This window comes from Garra rufa, chromosome 3 (assembly GCF_049309525.1).
Source record: "Garra rufa chromosome 3, GarRuf1.0, whole genome shotgun sequence".
Lineage (NCBI taxonomy): Eukaryota > Metazoa > Chordata > Actinopteri > Cypriniformes > Cyprinidae > Garra > Garra rufa.
In genome coordinates, this window is record NC_133363.1 from 40,395,752 (window position 1) to 40,411,455 (window position 15,704).

At 34.9% G+C, this 15,704-nt stretch overlaps 1 protein-coding gene across 1 annotated transcript in view; it reads left to right on the forward strand.

The window, feature by feature from the left end:
* Positions 1-15,704, forward strand: part of map2k5 (mitogen-activated protein kinase kinase 5) — a 78,110-nt gene that overhangs the window by 58,103 nt on the left and 4,303 nt on the right. Inside the window, exons 20-21 of the mRNA XM_073837060.1 lie at positions 65-126; positions 7,423-7,468. Of these exons, the coding sequence (XP_073693161.1) occupies positions 65-126; positions 7,423-7,468 (108 nt within the window). The remainder of the gene's footprint in view (positions 1-64; positions 127-7,422; positions 7,469-15,704) is intronic.

Genomic DNA, 15,704 nt, shown 5'->3' on the forward strand with positions numbered 1-15,704 from the left:
TGATATTTGTGGATATTTTTGTAAATAATAATCTTAACAATGTGTATATATGTTCATTTTTCAGGATCCTCCGGTGCTTCCAATTGGTCAGTTCAGTGAGAAATTTGTCCACTTCATTACACAATGGTGAGTGTTTCCAATACCAAACTGAACACCGGTTTCATTTCTGCTACCTCTCATAAATAAATAAATCTTATTATGTTGTAATGTATTTGCATTGGTTAGCCACAACACAAACTAAAAGCATTTTATTAAATAAAACAATGAATAAATGCAGAACAGAAAAATACCGGAGCTAATCACAGCTGCCAAAGGTCTGTCTATGAGTTCTAATATTATGTAATAATGTGATAGCTAAAAGTTACTTTATGCATTTATGCCAAGAAATTATAAGGATTTATTGTTCAAAACCACACTTTTAAAAAGCTAGGGGTGTACAAATCTGTTTCTATTTGTCAAAGAATCCTACAAATCTATATATTTCAACACAAATATTAAGCAGCATAACTGGTTTCAGCATTGATAATAAGAAATGTTTCTTGAGCACCAAATCAACAACTTTTTGAAGAATCATGTGACATTAAAGACTAGAGTAATGGTTGCTAAATAATAGAGCTTTGCCATCAATAAAATTTACTAAAATTAAGTTATTTAAATTGTAATAACATTTTACAATACTGTTTAAAAGAATTAGTTTACTTTCAGAATTAAAATTTCCTGGCAATTTACAAACCCCCACGTAATCCAAGAAGTTCATGTCTTTCTTTCTTCAGTCGAAAAGAAATTAAGGTTTTTGAGGAAAACATTCCGGGATTTTTCTCCATATAGTGGACTTAAATGCGAGCCAACATTGCTGTTTTAGCTTTTTTTTGTAAATGGCGTTTGTCATTGTCTTTGTTGTCTTTGTTTGTCTTTGTCATTTTGTAAACACTGGGTCGGTACTTCGGCCTACGTCACGCAAGACTTTTCCAACGTGACTACGTAAAGTCGAGCTAGCGCAAGATTAAAATATGTGGTTAAAAAGTATATCAGTTTTATTTAGTCTTAGAAAATGACAGATCGGCGATAGATAAGACTGGGGTCTTGTCGAGCCCTTTTGAAGCTCCATTAAAACTGCAATTTGGACCTTCAACCCGTTGGCTCCCATTGACGGCTGCCATGTGGAGAAAAAATCCAAAGAATATTTTCCTCAAAAAAATTTATTTATTTTCGAATGAAGAAAGAAAGACATGAACATCTTGGATGGCATGGGGTGAGTAAACTGTCAGAAACAGTTTAAAAATCATACCAACTCCAACAAGTCATGTATAAAACATGTAATGTGTAGTGGCCTAACACACAATAACCTTTCCTTTGTCTACACACCAGACAGTACAGTAGTTAGACTAGCTATACACAACAGTAAATATTTACCCAACATCTGTCCCTGGTTTGCTGACCTTGCTTTCTCAAACACATCCGCACTCAAAATTGCCTTCCACAGGTCATGCCCCAAGAAACCAGAATTCCCCACCAACCTCTTTTATGGTTTCTGTGGCACTCTGGGCCTGTGGGCATGGTGGGTGAAGCCAGATGTTTTGGGATTTGTTTAGCAGCTGATGTTTACCTGCAACACACTTTATTTACACAAACAGGTCACCTGGCTCACTAGTGCCACCCCTGCCTGGTGCTGCTCTTCCAACATCATCTTCTATTATTAGCCTGCTCGGAGTGTGCGTGTCATTCATCATGGTCCAAATGGGCCCCTCTGTAGGCCGCTCTGTCCCTATAATCCCTCCCATTTCTTATCTGGGTCAGCTTGACTAATTTACTTGCACTTAGGTGTGATCTGTGCCAAGGAGAATTGATAATTACTTACCTCTCCCTTTATCACTTTGAGATGCAGTTATATTAACCTCAACACTACACTGATAAAGATGGTGTAGAAGATATATTGGATGTATGATCTGGGAGCTACTAGAAGGTATTTATTAAGAAATACAGGATTTAAGACTGTTTATTTCTTATTTCGTAATACTAAGAAAACATACTGTAAACTCTGTTAATATTCTAGAATTCCTACGTTTACATGGACACCAGTAATCTAATTAATGACCTTATTCTGAATAAGACAATAATATGATTAAGCTGTTTACATGAGTTGCTTTAAGAATATTCCTTTCATGTTCCTGTTTTACATGTTATAGTACATAGATCGATTAATGACACACATCATTACGTCCACAAGCGACGTTATCAGTTCATCTTCGTTATAGACTTTTGGATGTTTCGGTTTTAATTTTACAAAAGCTTGAAGTGGCTCTGGACATATGCAACAAATTTTTTAGAATGTGTGAGTTCAAATTTGCCGTGGTCGCATTTGTGCGAGTGCATGCTGCGCTGCCCTAAAGCGTCTGTTCCATACAGCGAGCGTTTCAGAGCCAGTTATTTTTTTAGGAAAAAACACGCAAGCACAGTCACCGAAAGCCAGTTTATTTTTACTTTTTTTGTTTGTTTTCATTTTGAAAACCCTGTTATCTTTGCCGTTTACCTCGCAATACACTTTGGAGGCTTTCTTTTATTTATTTTTTATTAATTAATTTGATTGCTCAGTGTTTGCGCGCCCTGTAATAAATTGTTTAGTCGGCATATAACACAGCATGTGATGGAGTCCATGCCTCGTCTTATTAGTTTTTGTTAATAAATGCTATATAAGCTATTTTATTTTATTGTTGTTATGCTGTTTAATTAAAAATAACAAATCCATCTTTTAAGAATTTGTTTTAATCTTAAAACTGATAGGTGTAGCCTATATATGTAAGCAAAACCAAGATCATGAATTCGAAAGTAAAAGTGAAAAGCATCCTAAGACATTCCAATAGCGGAAATCCCGTTCACAAAATTAAAATCACAAATAATACTAATGAAAAAGAACGGGTTGAATGTTAACTACGTTTCCATAAAACTATAAATTATGATAACAGACAAACTATTTATCAGCAATGAGCATTGATTAATCCCATGTTGTAGCAAAAAATAAATAAATAAAAATGAAACCAAAGCATATGCACGTGCGACCAACTGAGAGCTTTATGCCGCGTTCCAGGCAACCCGTTATCCAAACTTCTACCCGTGAAAGTGCACTGGAAAGACAGTCAAACCCGTGAATTCCCACTCGTGAACTCGTACTAGATCGACGTACTCCCAGTTCCGAGTTCTGACGTGACATAGCCCGAGAAACAACAATAAAGCCTCTAGGGGTGTGGTGTTTATGCAAGTGGCACACGGTGGAAAAATAGTTTAGGACAATATAACGTTGCAATCAAATTATTAATAATATAAAAATAATAAATGCTTGGCGTGACTTGCCTGGAATGCAACAAAGTACTGAGTCGTGGATTGAAGACTTGATTTACGAGCTCAAAAACCTGCCTGGAACGCAGCATTTGTGTGTATCCTGTCGCAAAATGTGGCGAAAAGTCCTACACAAGGGGAATAGTGTGATTAAGGTGTGTACATGTCTTCCATAATGCGACTAAAATAGGAATACGCCACCTGTCTTAATTCGATTTGTGTTTACTCCGATTATGACTTTAGTCGGATTAAATTAATCAAAAATATCAGTTTACATGGTTGCTTCTTAATCAGAGTATTGTCTTAATCGCGTTAAAATCGGAATATTGTTGTCCATGTAAACGTACTCAACGAGACTAAACTACAAATCATGTTCTCTCATTCTTGGATTTGTGATATCAGTAACTTAAATCCCGGAACATGTGACCATATTTACATGTTAATCATGCTTTTTCAGTGATTAGATCAATTTGACCTACACAATCACAGTGATGTAATATAGCAATGCGATTATTCGCAAGTCCCAAAGAACAAATTATAAGGCCAAAAAAAGGGACAGTTTGTAGGGTTTCCATGCTCTTGAAAGCCTTTTCGGACAGATCTAGAAACTCCTTGAAAGTAGTTGAATGCTCTGTCAGCTGGAAAACCCACAAACTTGGATGACAATCTGACTGATTTTTGAAGAGCATCTGATGTTCTTGACAACCACATTGGCATGACATCCATAATTCTAAAGTGCTTGTCATATAAATCAGAAGTCTGTGGTCCAGGTACTATACAGACCAGGTCTATAATACAGACCAGTGGTATTTTAGCATCATTAGCTGTGTTTCCATCCAAAGTTGTGCATTTAACTTGGTACAAAATTGGAATATTGCATAAAACATTTGTGAATCAGCACTGTTTCCATCCAGTGAGTCAAAGCGAACAAAATTTTAACTTCCTGATAAACTGGCACTAAATATCACTAAGAAAAGTAAAAGAAGCCACTGAATACTTTCGAATATAATCATTTTCATATACACTGCCCTCCAAAAGTTTGGAAACACCCCTGGCACCGTGTGGTTTTGGACGATATTAGCAAGTGGTGCAAATCCTATTTGGAGAGGGAACAGTCAGCTGGCATCATGTCTGTCATTGGAAAGGCCTCCCCAATCACCCGACCTCAACCTAATTGAGCTACTATGGGAGGAACTGGAGCGTGATGTCCGTAAGAAGTGTCCAACCAGTGTGCATCATCTTTAGCCAATCCTTCAAGAGGCTTGGAGTAATATATCAAGTCAATGTTTGAATAAACTAACAGCTCGGATGCCCAGATTATCCAGAGCTGTAATAGCTGCTAATGGTGGATATTTGGATAAAAAAATTTAATGTATAAACTGTTTATGTAATAAAATATGTTTTTGAAGTTTGTGTTGTCCCTTATCAGTGCAAAATTATCACAAATTAAAAAAGGATTCATGCAAATATTGTCCCCACTTTTCTAGGGCGTTTCCAAACTTTTGGAGGCAGTGTATAATAAATTACTTGCGGCTCAGAGCTGGCAGACAAAACACAATAAATGTGTTAAATGGCAATTACTTTCAGTGGTGGACGCTTGCTTTTTGGAAACGCAGTTGTGTATGACTGTTCTGGGAGGCAATTATACAAAAATATTTTGATGAAAGACTTTGCTTGGGCATAATGTCATTTTTAGTGGGTTTTTTTTTTTTCAAATTTTTTAAAATTAGTTTTAGTTTGGTATTTTAGTACTTGAACTTAAGGCTGGAATACACTACACAACTTTTAAAACTTGTATACAGTGTTAACTGTGTTGACAAATAATTTTCATCAACATTTTGTTGCAGTTGAAACGACCGAAATGATAATGAAACAAAAACTAATTTTAATTATGTGGAATTGTCCCTTTTGACGAGTATTCACGTAGATGTAAACAGTTGGGAGAATATCGGACATGCATCAGTACATTGTATCCATGCATTCGGTTTTAAAGGGACAGCAGCCTAATTTAGTTATAGCTAGTTATAGCTATTGTCTGTTGCAATAATCAAGCAACAAGAGACAAAAAAATCAGTGAAAAATGAGTGAATCACTTAGCCGAAATAAAGATTAATCTAAATTTATTTATATAAATAAATATGTCTGCTTGAAAGAATGTGGTAAACCATTTGTTATAAAGCATGCATAAGTAGCCTATATAACCACTGGCATTTTCATTGAAAAGAAGACCATAATTTTTTCTTTTATGAGACATGGTTTAATTTAATTTTAATATAAAGACATGTTGCGTGTCACAACACTCAAATCTGTCTATTAAAACCTTAATATCAAACCTATACAATTTTAGAGAAATGCTTAAAAAATGCATTACACTGTAAAAAAAACCTGTTCGATTTTAGCCGACTAAATCTGCTGTAGATTGCTGTCAAAATGAACACTGCTTGTCTGCACCAATAGCCTCGTGGGCAGTGCGTCGACATGCAGTGCCGTTGCGCTTCAGGCATCCTGTGTTCTAGTCCCGGCTCACAGACCTTTCCCGATCCCACCCCCCTCTCTCCTACTTCCTTTCCTGTCTCACTACTATCCTATCAATAAAAGGCAAAAACGGCAAAAAATAAATCTTTTAAAAATATATATATATAAAAAATGAACACTGCTTGTGTGATGGTCACAGACTCTACTATTTCAGCTTCAGACTTTGAGTTCATCCAATATGAGGAAATCGAACATGTTTGCTGATTTTAGAAAAATATTGTTTTCATTTGTCACGAATCTAGCAACAAGAATCTAGTCGCTTAGTGTTTGTTGCTCAGCTTTTCATCTCTAACTAATTAAAAAGTCAGCAAGTGTATGATACCTAGTGTTTTAAATCCTTTACAGACTAAATGTGTATGTATAGTCACCTAATAAAGAGGTATATGATAGAAGCCAGTGTTCTTTTTAATTGACATTAAAATTACACAGGCAACGTGAGATGCACACTGACAGCAGAAGTGACCTTTTATTTGATAGAAACAAATGTCTGAGGTCAGAGAGGCAGCACAAAAGTCAGTGAGTCATGATTTTAAATTGAAATTCAGATGTGTTGCTGTGCAGGCTATTGCACAACAAAAAAAAAACTTAGAAGATCATTCAAATTTCTAAATTGAGCTTAGAAAAATGAATGTTCACATATTACATATTATACTAGATGTGTTATAAAGGCCTTCGGATACACCATGTATACTGGAACATGATTAAAGTTGGTGTTTGATGAAATGGCAGGTACTTGAAAAAGTCCTTGAATCTGGTGTTCATTAAAAAGTGTGATTTTGTCAAATCTTGTGCTGTTTCTGACTGTATACAGCACCTGCTCTATAAATTCCTTTGATATGCTTTTAAACGGAGTCACTAAAGTTTATTTTTCACAAGGTCCCTGATCATTCAGTCTGACCTTTACAGTTTCAGTGACACATTTCAACATGGATTGTTTTGTAAACTTGTCTTAAGAGGCTGGTATTGAAGGTGATGTGTGGTGCAAAATATATTGAACACTCATTGCACATGCAAAGACACTGTCTATATAGAAGCCTCAAAAGCACAGCAAGCCAAAAATGGCCCATTTAATTCTGATCCCTTTTATAAGACAGAAGGTGAATTAAGAAGTCAGGGAAACTCTTTCAGTTTTTTTTTAAACCCTGTCTTATATTACTGAAGAAGAAAAAATAAAATGACAAATAAATCATTCCTTTAAAAGCCTGTATAAAGATTAAAATCCTTGCTAGTGTTACTGTGAGATTCGTATACTTTCAATACATTGACAGAGTAGCACCATATCACATACATAGCACGTATCATTAAAGCTTTAACTCATAAACCGTTGCTATTTTAATATTGAGTAAAAAAAGAAAAAGAGTCTTCAAATGAGTCAAGAGAAATTCTTTCAATCCTCTTGATGAGCAAAGTAGGTATGTCAAGGTTTGGCCTCCTTAATCATATCTCAAGGAGTTCCGTCATGCTTCTTTTGCAATCATCCTTTTGAATTAACAAAGGATGATTAATTACTACATGCAGAATCACAAATAACATCATCTGCTTTTGTTTCCACAGTATGAGGAAGCAACCCAAAGAAAGACCAGCTCCAAACAATCTCATGGTGAGTCTCGTTTCCACGCTTTTACATTTTTCCCCTAAAGTCCAAATCATCCTTCAAAAGGACTAGAACATGAAATGCCAATTATTCAATGGATGGAGTAAGTGAATGGGTGTATTTGATGGTAGGAAGGCTTTTGTTGAGACTCTGTGCGAGGGTTTGGGTAAAGCCTTGACCTTTTTGTTTCTTCTGGTTTTTGTTTGAAAACTTCATCTGTCCTTTGTTGCGTACTCAGCTAATCTGCACCATGCAAGTAACTTCTATAGCCATCATGCTATTGATTTGAATTTTGTAATTTTGTTGTGTAACCTTTGAGTGCTCTCCTGTGGATTTCAGTCTAGGAATGACAAAAAAAAGCAGCTGTGTGCGTTTCTTCTGCATTAATGGGAGGATGCTATGTGTGTTTGTGAAGGGCACATGACTATTAGTTGATGTCGGATAAAAAGGTACTTGAGCATTGTGATATTAAACGCCTCTAAATGTTTGCATCTTTAAAAGATGTGTATTTTAATGTTCTTGGTAATCTAAGCACTTGTTGAGGCTTCTCTCATTAGGAGATATAAAAGGGACAATACAATGTCATCAGTTTCATGAAGGGAACTTTCACCGATGTGAACTTTTTTTGAGATTGTCAGCTAGAGGTTAATTAAAGGCTGAAACAAGCTTTTAAAATGCCTGGTCAGTGGGGTCAGATTCATTTCTGATGCATTTCGTAGCTCTCTAAATTCACATGCTCAAATCAAATATAATCCCCTTAGTAAACAGGCGGAAGTTGTTTATATATATATATATATATATATATATATATATATATATATGTGTGTGTTTATTTATTTATTTAGTTTTCATAATCAAACAAAAATGTTTTTATAATAGAGTACAATTTTTTTTTTCACTCAGAAATGAATCATTTCACACTTAATAAAAATTAAATATATTTTAAAACATATTTAAAATACAATTTAATTTAATTTTACAAATGTAATTTTATTTACAACCTTTTTCCTTACCTAAAAAGAAAAAATACAAATATTTACAAATATTGTCTTTTTTCTAAAGGCCATTGCACACTGAGTCCGAAATTTTTGTATGCGCTTTTTAGTTTTTTTATATTCGTCATCCTTTCCAATCAAAATGCTTGCTACGGATGTGAAAACGCAGAAAATTGAACCTGGTCCACATTTTTTTTATGAATGACGAAAGGAAGCGTGTAAACGTGTGGTCGTCTTTATTTTTTAACGTGCGAAAATTTCGGACTCAGTATGCAATGAACTTGAGACTTAAATTGCACATCAAAACACCAAAATTACTTTTCATAGCTCCTAGAACTACTGGCAGAAATGTATCCGCTTTTTAGCATGTTCACACTGCACAAACTACGATCGGTTTTAGCTTTTAGGAACTCTGTTTGGGGGAAATAAATTAGCTCCCACTTCAGAGCCTTGTTTTAGGGTCTAAAATGCTTGTATAGGAACTAGCAGTGATGTAAGTGTACTTGGCTAAATGCATATGAAACATTGGCTATGCTGCATTTTTAAAAAGCCATGTAAACATATTTATTCCATGAACATGGAAAACAGTGATAATGGCATTTACCTGTTGTCTGCAGCATTGTGTATTTTTCTCAGCCTTGATGATATATAACACTGCAAGTTGTCATAGAAGATTTTGTCCCTTAGCCCAACTTTTTGCACTTTCAATAGTGTAAATTGTGTTTATATTCCATCTTCATTATCACATAACTCCCGACACAAAAACAGTTCTGATCACAGTGTCCTCCATTGACCGTTTGTTGGCCTTTGTAAATGCTGTGCACAAACAAGTCGCTGTCAGTAGTTTTAGAGTTCCTGCTGCCAGTGCGAATTTAACCAGAAATGCATCGGCCTGAGGGGGAAATTTGTTCTCTAGGAACCACTCTGCTGGCTAGTTCCTAGAACTATGTGATGCAAAAGCCCCTAAATTATCTATTGGAATTGGAAGTCTTAGTACAGGCTAAATCTGTGTCTGGGAAATCAGTCCATAGGCTTTAATGCTTATTAACTCAAGAACTCCGTTTCAATTTTTTTTTCTCTCCAATCTGTTTTGGTGGCATTTTAAACAACTCAAATTTCCCCACTGGCTGGAGTGATGTAATGTCAGGTTGCATGTCGGCTCACACTGTCACAGGAGTTAGCACTCACAGCCTATAAAAGCTGTCAGCACAGCAGCTGGATTTTATTCTAAGAATATATGCTCTCATCTTCTTCATCCTCTAATAGCAGATGCCTACATCCTAGCACTATATTAGAACAGAGTTTAATGTGTTTATCCTTTGGGTGACCTAATACACTATTTTTTTTAATTTAGCAAGGATGCATTAAACATTAAGTGACATTTTTACATCTACTAAATATGTCTAAAATAAATGCTGTTATTTTGAGCTTTCTGACAAAAAGTATTACTGTTTCAAAAAAGATATTAAGCAGCACAACTGTTCATCATCACTGATAATAATAAATGTTTTTAACACCAAATCAGCATATTAAAATTATTTTTTTGAGAATCATGTGACACTGAAGACTGCAATAATGGCTGCTGAAAATTCAGCTTTGCCATCACAGAAATAAATTAAAATTTAAAACATTTAAATTAACATTAAAATGTGCCACTGCCACTAAATTAAAAATAAAAGAGGTTATTGCGACTTTTTATCTCACAATATTCCTTGATACAAACCTGTAATTCTGCCTTTTTTTTCAGAATTGTGATATAAACTCACAATTGTGAGTTATAAAGTAAAATTGCATGGTATAAACTCGCAATTGCGAGTTTTAAAGTCAGAATATCTAGAAATAAACTTGCAATTTTTACAAAAAAAAGTCACAATTGTGAGATATAAACTCGCAATTCTGAGAAAAAAGTCAGTTGCGAGATGCAAATACAAAATTCTAAGAAAAAAGTCACAAATGTGAGAAACAATTCTGAGGAAATAAAAGTGAGATATAAACTTGCAACTGTGAGAAATAGTCACAATTGTGAGAATTTAAACTCACATTTCTGAGAAAAAAATTCATGGTTCTGAGAAAGTCACAATTACGAGATATAAGCTCGCAATTCTGAAAAAAAGGCACAATTGTGAGATACAGACTCACAATTAAGAAAAGTTACAATTCTGAGAAAGTCACAATTATGAGATGTAAGCTTGCAATTCTGAGAAAAAAGTCACAATTCTGAAAAAAAAAATCACAATTGTGAGATATAAACTCGCAATTCTGAAGAAAAAAATTCAGAATTGTGACTCTCACAAATGAGTTTATATCTAGCAATTGTGACTTTATTTCTCAGAATTGCGAGTTACATCACGTAATTCTAACTTTATTTAGCATAATTGCAAATATCTCAAAATTCTGACTTTGTTTTATAGAATTTGAGTTTCTATCACGCAATTGTGAGAAACAAAATCAACAATTGTGAGATAAAAAGTCGCAATTACTTTTTTTTTTATTCAGTGGCAGAAATGGGCTTCCATAAAACAGTTCTTTTAAACTGTAATAGTATTTCATATATTAAACTGTTTTACTCTATTTTTTTTTTTACTTTTAATGGTTTAAGATCAGAAAAGTAGGATATAAAGAAAATTACAATTTTTACTCTTAAGTCAATTCTGGAGAGCCAGGCTTTTTTTCCCCTCTTTGTATGTTTGTGTGTGTAAAGCATTAAGTTTTAGTTAGACACAGTGCAGTGATTGACATCTTTCTCTCTCATTGTCACTCAGCCTTTTAGCACCTTTTGTCCTCTCTTGGCCTCTGCCATCCCCCCCTTTCCCTGAGGGCTGTCCAGGGGGCTCAGCTGCAGCAGATATGAGCCTTAGCCAGGAACAAAAAAAGCTGAAAGAGTCCTACCAACTCGCCGAATCTGTCACAACGCTCCTATAGCCACCCCCACGTTTCCTGATTGCGTGGGCTGATGAGCTAAGGAGCGATTGCTTATGTTCATGTGTTTTAAGACCCATGGGAGCACCCCTTAAAAAGACACACAGTCTCGCTGAATGCCAGCGGCCCGTGCCGTGGGGATTCGGATGAGAACAGGCTTTGAAAGCCCTCTGACACCGCTCTGATGACTTGTTTACACATTAGCACGCTGAGGAGCTTCTTGAACTCCCCGGAGGGTAATCCTACCTTTTAGCTCTCTGACACTGTGTCTGTCTGCCATCCCTCTCTCTCGCCTCCCCCAACCCCCCCGAGAATGGGGGTCTTCAAAGCGGCCGGACTCTCTTTGCCACAAAGACTTGGTCAAATGTTAGAGATCGGATACACAGTATAAATCAATCAGTTGCTGTTTTGAATTGACTTTAGTAGGTCGACATTTTATTACTCACAAAAATTCCACAGGAAGTGGCGAAGTCACACAGTCCGCAACGGACAGATCGTTAACAGCTGGTCTATGTGGTAATGCAGCACATTGGGCAGGACATCTAAACGCTCACCTATCATTCATCGACCTCAAATATTGCTTTTCATCTGAAAGACATATGTAGCAGCAACTTTACATGGTAGCTCAATCTAATATTGACCCAGAAAAATGTGCACTTTTCAAGTGTCTGTGCGGAGTGTATAAGCTGAACAGTAGCGCACTCCCTGCATGACAGATGGAGGCGCTGGTGCGATCATTTGCTCTTACAATACTCTGTCTTTCTTGGTCAAACAGATGTGTGCACTCACAATAACAACAAAACGTTGCACTTTTCATAAAATAATGAAAACAGGATACGGTTTCTTTCGCCCTGAATTCTGTGAACTTGGGCGCAAAACTTTGAAACTCTATGTATACTTGCCTTACAGACATGAAAAATATAGTCAAGGGCAGCCCCAGACTTTAGCCTGGGCAGTTTTCAGAGATTGATAAAAGTCACTTTATACGCAGTTGTCTTTTATAAAGAAAGATTAGAGATTGAGATTGTTAACGGAACGACATGAGGGAGAGTAATTAATAATTAATCTTAAAATACTTAGTCATTTTTGGTCACACAGATAAAAGAATCTGTAAAGACTCTACGTTTATTTGTGTGCACACAGAATAACAACAAAATGTTGCGCTTTTGTAAAATAATGAAAGCAAACAGGATGCGCTTTCTTCCATCTTGGTTTCTGTGAACTTGAGCGCAAAACTTCTAAACTCTGTGTATACTTGCCTTACGGACATGAAAAATATAGGATATTCACTCTTGTGAATGTGTGGCAAAGACTGACACAGATAGTTTTCCTTGAACGTGGTAGTTGTGTTGCTGTCTAAGCAGGGTTAGAAAGCTCTCGGATTTCATCAAAAATATCTTAATTTGTGTTTGAAATATGAACAAATGGGACTGGCACAACATGAGGGAGAGTAATTGATGGCAGAAAATGTTCATTTTGGGTAAACTATTTCTTTAAATCCTAGTTATAATGTGTTTTATTAAAAAGTCCCAGGTTGAGGAGTCATGAAATATTGTGTATTCAGTTTTCTGAAAACACAGAGCTGTTTCAGAGATCTATCGGAGGAATCATTGGCTGTTGTTAAGATGTTTGTGTTTGATAGGTGGCAGCCAACCCTCCCGTCTTACTCACTCACAGATGTAGTGTTAGCTTAACTCTAATTGAAGTAGGCCTACCCTGCAGCTTTTTAATCCAGATAGATGGTCTGTCCCATGGTGACTGCTGAATTAAAAGATCAGCATTTATGAAATCTTAACATTGTCCAAGAGCTCATATAGATCGTCCTGTATCCAGCGGGAGCAGGTCGTTAGTATGCAAATCTGAAAAGACCTAGTTATTACTCCGACTTCTTCACCTTCCTTACTGTTTCTCCCTCTCGTGTTTTCTCTCGGCTTCAATATCGGCCTTGCGCGTGCACGCACGCACACACAATGACACGCATTACGGCGAGCTGTCGCTGTTCGCCAACACATTCTAATGAGGTGATGACCAACCACTTGTTATAATTGCTTTGGACTCCTTTTAATTTTCAAGCTTATTAATCATATGTAGAGTTATTTAAAATTGCATAAATTAATCTTAGATTAAAAAGCCTTTAACAGACTCAAAACAATTAAAGAGAGAGGTGAGATTTCCCCTGGGTTTGGCAGTTTTACTTTAATAGAGAATTCAGGTGATTATCACACTTTGATATGGGGCTGTGATTAATGTAGCCACACTTTTAAATGAGATTTTCCCATTTATTTATTTTTTTGTTCACGTGTTAGAGAGGTAAAGCAGGGAGACGATAATGACCTAACTAACAGAGTATTTATACTGCCTCTCCACTCTGCAAGTGTGCTAAGTTAGCAGCAGGTGGGTTAATTAATGGAGGTCCTGTTTCTGGCTTGCTCTAGCACACACACATACACCCAACAGAGGGACACGCAGGTGGTGTGGTTTGTGTGTTTGTGATCCGTCTCAGCACAGCCAAACAAGCAGGTGACCATCTAAGCTCTGATTTATTTCAGCTCTGCAGAGACACATCCAAATGTATGTGTGTTTGCATTAGTTGTGTGTTCTGCTGGATATTAAATTATTGGAGCTAATTAATATTAAAACCATTTTTGTTACCTGAAAAAAAGTTAACTTAACAAATGTAAACTTAAAATAAAATGGTGTATACAAGTAAAATAAATATATGTATAAAAATATTTTAAATATACACTACCAGTCAAAAGTTTTTGAACAGTAAGATTTTTTTTTAAAAATATCTGAAGTCTCTTCTGCTCACCAAGCCTGCATTTATTTGATCCAAAATACAGCAAAATTTGTACTATTTAAAATATTTTTTTTCTATTTAAGTATATTTTAAAATATAATTTATTTCTGTGATTTAGCATCATTACTTCAGTCACATGATCCTTCAGAAATCATTCTAATATTCTGATTTGCTGCTCAAAAAACTTATTTTTATCATGTTGAAAACAACGGAGTACAATTTTTTTTCAGGTTTCTTTGATGAATAGAAAGTTCAGAAGAACTTCAACAAAGAATCCTGAAAAACTCAAACTATTTTAAATATTGATAATGGTAATATTAAAAATAGAATGATTTCTGAAGGATCATGTGACACTGAAGACTGGAGTAATGAAGTTGAAAATTTAGCTTTGATCACAAGAATAAATTACATTTTAAACTATATTCCAATAGAAAACGGTTATATTACATATCTAACATTTGACATATTTCATATATAACATGTCTCATTTTAATATAGTTTAACTTGTACTAAAATAACAAACTAAAACTAAACTAATATGTATATAAAAAAATCTACAAAAATAGCAAACACAAAATTACTAACTTTAAAATATAAAAATAAAAGGTGTTTTAAAATATATTAAAAAATAGTGATACTAAAATATTAATACTAAAATATTCTTTACTATGAGCTGTGTTAATGTCTGATGTCTGGGGTTGATTTTATTACAACTTTTTGGTTTTTATTCATGTAAAAATCACATTTAAATACCTTCATCACTTATTTCCCACATATTTTGTTGCTTTTCATTTTTACTTGTCTTTATGTAATATTTGTATAAATTTACTCGTGTCCCAAAAATATCAAAATCCACGAGAAAAATATTATTACATATATATAAAAAAACAACATTTTAATATTTATTTTGTGAAAAGGATTTATATCACTTTTAGAAAAAGATGACTATTCCACAGTTGTGGTATAATTTCCAATAAATAGAGCAATTCTGTCCTTAATAAAGTTTTTGGAAAAAGTTAGTGTACTTATTTACCAAGGAGACAACATCTCTGAAGATTTGGTTAGGATAGGACAATATTTGTCCGAAATACAACTATTTGAAAATCTGGATTGCAAAAAAATCTAAATATTGAGAAAGTTGTTCAAATGAAGTTCTTAGCACTAATTTATTACTAATCAAAATCTAAGTTTTAATATATTTACGGTAGGAAACTTACAAAATATCCTCATGAAACATGATCTGTACTTAACATCCCAATGATTTTTGGCATTAAAAAATTGTAATTTTGACCCATACAATGTATTTTTGGCTATTGCTTCAAATATACCCAAGCTACTGACAGGGTTTTGTGGTCCAGGGTCACATTTATTTATTCTCATTTCCAGTTAAGCTGTAATTTTGTCAAATTAAAACTTTAAATGTAAAAGCTTTGAATTACAGCAAGGCAAAGACGTTTGCATGCTATTTAAAATGTCATTTCCATCAGAGTGTTATTAAGCCATGATGACACTGGTGGAAATGTTCATT